Source organism: Paramormyrops kingsleyae, chromosome 23 (assembly GCF_048594095.1).
Source record: "Paramormyrops kingsleyae isolate MSU_618 chromosome 23, PKINGS_0.4, whole genome shotgun sequence".
Taxonomy (NCBI): Eukaryota; Metazoa; Chordata; class Actinopteri; order Osteoglossiformes; family Mormyridae; genus Paramormyrops; species Paramormyrops kingsleyae.
The window spans coordinates 20,450,117-20,454,906 of record NC_132819.1 but is presented as its reverse complement, the minus strand read 5'-3'; the positions used below and the strand labels follow the sequence as shown (position 1 = coordinate 20,454,906).

The window sequence follows — 4,790 nt, the reverse complement described above, 5'->3', positions numbered from 1 at the left end:
AGAGGGATGTGTCTGTTTTCTTGCACACAGTTTATCAAAATCTTTGGATGCTACAAGCCTCTGAATTTTAAATATTTCTAATAGTTATAAGTTCCAAGTATATGTGTTCTCATCTCGAATGCCCCACAGTTCTCCGCTTTTTCCCTCATGTACGCCTTCCTTTAATTCCTTCGCGCCTCACAGTTTGAATACATTTGTCCTTAGAAGTACTTGCGCCCTCTGCAGTCCTAGCACAGAACAGCTAAGCAATGGTGCGGGGGGATGTCGCCGTTGAAGCTCACCTAGGGCTCTAGACTTCGACTGGCACTACATATCAAACTAAAATGTCGCTGCAGACATCTTTCTGTTACCTTTAGATGTCTTTTTATTTGCGTGCGTTTACGCGCTTAACGTATTTCCATATGAATGCGCAACATACGTACATTCTACGTATTTACGTACGCATGCGCACCTTACTTGAGTAATGTTTTTTTTTTTTTTGCGCTTGCGTGTTTGTACGCCTGCGTCCTTTTAAAAATACTTAACGCTCTCTTACTCAACCTCCCGGAAGCGGGGTGCAGATGGCAGTGGGGTTCGGCGGTTGCCGGGGTCACTGTCCTCCGCTCTCGCTATGGATTCCCAGAACTTAGCGTCGCAATCTCAGGTGAAAACCGGGGAGGGAGTCGCTCGGTCGTTTGTGGGACCAAGCTTATGGGAGAGAGACATCGCGGCCGTGGGAACCCGGCGTTCAGGGGGCACTGCGTCCATCCGGACGGTAACCCGCCGGGTCCGCGTTAGCAGCTCGACCTCCGCAAACCTTTCGGGCACAATAACGTAATACTGAATTCAGGAAGGAAAGGTGTTTATCTGGCAATATTTCATAGTCAAGTGGGAGAATTAACTTACGTATGTATAGGGCTTCAGAGGTGATGTTGATTTTCTTTTTGCATAACATAAATAGCCTTGCACCTGTTTTGGTATTAAATTTAAGATATCGAGGTATATTCCGATATTCTTAAGTTCGTTAAAAATGGTGTACCTTACGTTCACGTTTTAAAATATACTATTTAAATTTTCTAGTTATATTACAAATCTTATTTTCCTCTTAGGCAAATAATAGTAAATGTGAACGTTATAATTTGAATGTTTTTTCTTGAAAAATCACTTTCATTTTATGTTCGAGAAATTATCGATGTGGACATGTATAAAAAGTTGTGGTTTAACTGGTGGTCAGAATTTCTTATGTACCTCATGATGCGGCCTTTTCATTAAAAAAAAGAAGGAGAAAAAAAAAGTTTTACATTTATGCACTTAACCAGGAGGACTCGACATAGTGGTTTGACGATATGTATGAAAGGAGTTTTATGGGTAAATTTGCTGAGTGGACCTCTGTGAGGATACAGGGGCATCAGGCATGACTTTGGACTCCCTATGATGTTGCAGAACGGTTTCCAGGGGAACACAGAGGCAGAAGACGAGCCGCTGTTGAGGAATAACCCTCGGCGCTTTGTCATCTTCCCAATTCAGTACCCTGACATCTGGAAAATGTACAAGCAAGCCCAGGCCTCCTTCTGGACCGTTGAAGAGGTCTTTCATATCCTTCATGCTTTACTCCCCTCATTCTGCTTTCCCGCTTTTAATCTTTAACTTAGTCTGTCTAGTATTGAACTTATGTGTTCAATAACATGTTTAACGTTATTTATCGGTTGTGTTTAGTGGTGCACCGATGTGGAAATTTTGGCCGATACCGATAACCGGCTAACCTTTGAGCTTCTGCCGTATGCAGTTCCAGAAGCAGGTGCTTGTTGAAGGTATCTTATCACCTAAGACCGAGACCAAAACTGTGTCCTCTCGCTCTGCACAGGTGGACCTTTCCAAGGACCTGGCTCACTGGGACAGACTGAAGCCTGACGAGAAACACTTCATATCCCACATCTTGGCTTTCTTTGCAGCCAGTGATGGCATTGTCAACGAAAACTTGGTGAGTCTGCCCTGGGTGGTTTGTGGGGGAGTGTGCTGCTGACGGCCAATCAGAGTAGCTGGTGGAGAAATGCCCGTCTGTGTTTTAGCAGCAGACCACAAGTGCTTAGTCTGTAAGATTCTGACTGAACTGATCAATATATATATACAATATATTGATTGGGAAGTGTGGTTAGGGGTGTGAGGTGGTGTTTGTCCATGCTGCCAAACCAAACAGTTTGTGGTTCCCTATGTCGCGGGGTGTGAGGTGGTGTTTGTCCATGCTGCCAAACCAAACAGTCTGTGGTTCCCTATGTCGCAGTGACCCCTGTGTTCACCTCCTCCTCCTCCTCCTCTTCAGGTACAACGGTTCAGTCAGGAGGTGCAGATCCCAGAGGCCCGGTCATTCTATGGATTCCAGATCCTCATTGAGAACGTGCATTCAGAGATGTACAGCATGTTGATAAACACCTACATCAGAGACCTGAAGGAGAGGTTGGTGATGACATCGCTACTCTCTATCTCTGCGTGTTACAGTGTTCTTATGACCAGAGGTCACGGTAGTGCTTAAAGGACTGCACTCGTAACTGCAGGTTAGCCGGTTCATGTCCCGAATAGATCTGATGTCTCTCTGTAAAAAAAAATGCTTAAGCTGGTGCTTTCAGTCAAGTCAATGGATGTTATGTGATCTGTGTAGCTCTCTAGATAACAATGTCGATGACCCTGTGTAATCATAACAACATTCACCTCTTTAATGGCTGAACTAGCCACAGATAATCAATGCTCATTCCGGGTGTCCTGCAGAAGTTGCATGTGACGAGTTTAATTCACACTCCTAATCATGTACGGTTGAGCCTGACCATTTGGTACCCCCCCCCCCCCCCCCCACAGAGATTTCCTGTTTAATGCCATCCACACCATGCCCTGTGTGAAACGAAAGGCTGACTGGGCGCTGCAGTGGGTCTCCGATGCCTCATCCACCTTCGGTCTGGTTCACTCTCCCCTTTTCTGTCAAGCACGTTCTGCTCTGTTCAGTGGTCCTCTGGTGCTGACCCACATCCTCTTCGTTTTCAGGAGAGCGCATCGTAGCTTTTGCCGCGGTAGAGGGCATCTTCTTCTCTGGCTCCTTTGCGGCCATCTACTGGCTGAAGAAGAGGGGCCTCATGCCAGGGCTCACGTACTCCAACGAGCTCATCAGCCGGGACGAGGTGAGCCGGGCGGGTGGGACTGAGCTCCGTGTGGGAACATCTTCACATCGTCTCCACTTCGTGGCCAGCGTGTGGCTCGGTGGGTTAGGACACTGAGTGGAAGGACATCAGTTCAGGTCCTTGGGTTGTCAGCTTGATGTCACCATTGGACCCTTGAAGGCCCTTAAACTCCATTGCTGCAGGGACAGGCTGATCTTGCTTTCTCACTTGTATGTCGCTTTAGATGAAAGTCTCTGTTAAATAAGTTAATATATTATACATCCTCCCGTTTCTCCAGGGCCTGCACTGCAACTTCGCATGCCTCCTGTGCAGCTACCTGCAGAAGAAACCGTCAGAAGATCGAGTAAGAGATATCATCTGCGAAGCCGTCAAGATAGAGCAGGTCAGGAGAGCACTGAGCAGGAAGCCGCCGCCATCGTAACGGTCCAAACTTACCGGTGGGGCGGGAACCCAGCTTGGCGTGACACGTGCCGCTGTCACTGCTCCAAGAGCAACACCTGGACAGTCGCTCTGAATAAAAAGGCGTCGTTACTGCAGCTGAATGTCGCTTTGGAGAAAAGCATCTTGTAAAAAAAAAAAAATGTCACCCGTGTCTTTCAGGAGTTCCTGACAGAGGCCCTCCCCGTTAAGCTGATCGGGATGAACTGCTCGCTGATGAAGCAGTACATCGAGTTCGTCGCTGACCGCCTGCTCACAGACCTCAAATTATCCAAGGTTGGTGAACTCTGCTATCGGTCAGATGCATCTGCTCTCCCGTGGTGTCGTTGTACTCAGTGGCTGATCCCTTTACCAGGTGTTCCATGCGGAAAACCCCTTCGACTTCATGGAGTCCATCTCGCTGGAAGGGAAAACCAACTTCTTTGAAAAGCGGGTTGCAGAGTACCAGAGACTGGGTGTCATGTCAAACACCATGGACTGTGAATTCACGCTGGATGCGGACTTTTAACGTTTCCCGCCCCCGCCCCTGCCCAATACTTTTAATTTATTATGCTCAGACTTAAGATGTTTTATGAAGTTATTCTGACATTATTGGAACTCTAAGGTAAACCAAATGACATTGAAAAGCCAGTCAGTGTGTTTTATATTAGAAGAGAGCCAACTCTGTGGCTAGGGTGCCATGGAGGGGTGGGGGGGCAGGCAGGCAGGCCTCAGGCTGAGCAGAAGCCTCTTGACGGCTCCCATGGTAATAAGCTACTTCAGCATTTCTCTGGAAATTTGCATCATGGTACATTTTCAAAAAAATTTACCCTGAAAGCAAACTGTCCCCTTGTGGTTTTTTTTTCCATCTTTGACACGTACATTATGACATGTGACAGCTGCCGTTGTTTGCCGCCGAGTCCGTTAAAGTAATGGATAATTCTCTCTCAACACATGTCCAGGAATCTGATGTTTGTGTACGAGAGCATTCACATGAGTGTGTGTGTGGGAGAGAGAAACGGCATACTGATCTGCATAGCTTTCACATGAGTTTGTGTGTGTGTGAGAGAGAGATGGTATACTGTTCTGCACTTCGTGTGTTTAGGAATATATCTTGTGTATTTTAGGTGTGTTCCTTAAGTGTGGGTTCTTTCTGGTGCTTTCTATGCAATTTTTATTGCATTTGTTTACCGTGTAAAATTACAAACATCTTCATGGGGAAATGCT

At 46.6% G+C, this 4,790-nt stretch overlaps 1 protein-coding gene across 3 annotated transcripts; it reads left to right on the top strand.

Annotated features, from left to right (window-relative positions):
• The first annotated feature begins 479 nt into the window (after positions 1-479).
• Positions 480-4,405, top strand: rrm2b (ribonucleotide reductase M2 b). 3 transcript variants are annotated; one of them, XM_072705958.1, is made up of 9 exons: positions 480-643; positions 1,507-1,566; positions 1,844-1,960; positions 2,300-2,433; positions 2,830-2,924; positions 3,013-3,146; positions 3,424-3,528; positions 3,747-3,860; positions 3,940-4,405. In XM_072705958.1, the coding sequence occupies exons 1-9, from the start codon at positions 611-613 to the stop codon at positions 4,090-4,092; spliced, it is 945 nt and encodes a 314-aa protein (XP_072562059.1). In that variant the 5' UTR covers positions 480-610; the 3' UTR covers positions 4,093-4,405. The 3 variants fall into 3 exon arrangements, with proteins under 3 accessions (XP_072562059.1, XP_023675874.1, XP_072562060.1); XM_023820106.2 differs by having other exon boundaries at positions 481-643; positions 1,423-1,566; XM_072705959.1 differs by lacking the exon at positions 480-643 and adding an exon at positions 873-905.
• Positions 4,406-4,790: the final 385 nt, after the last annotated feature.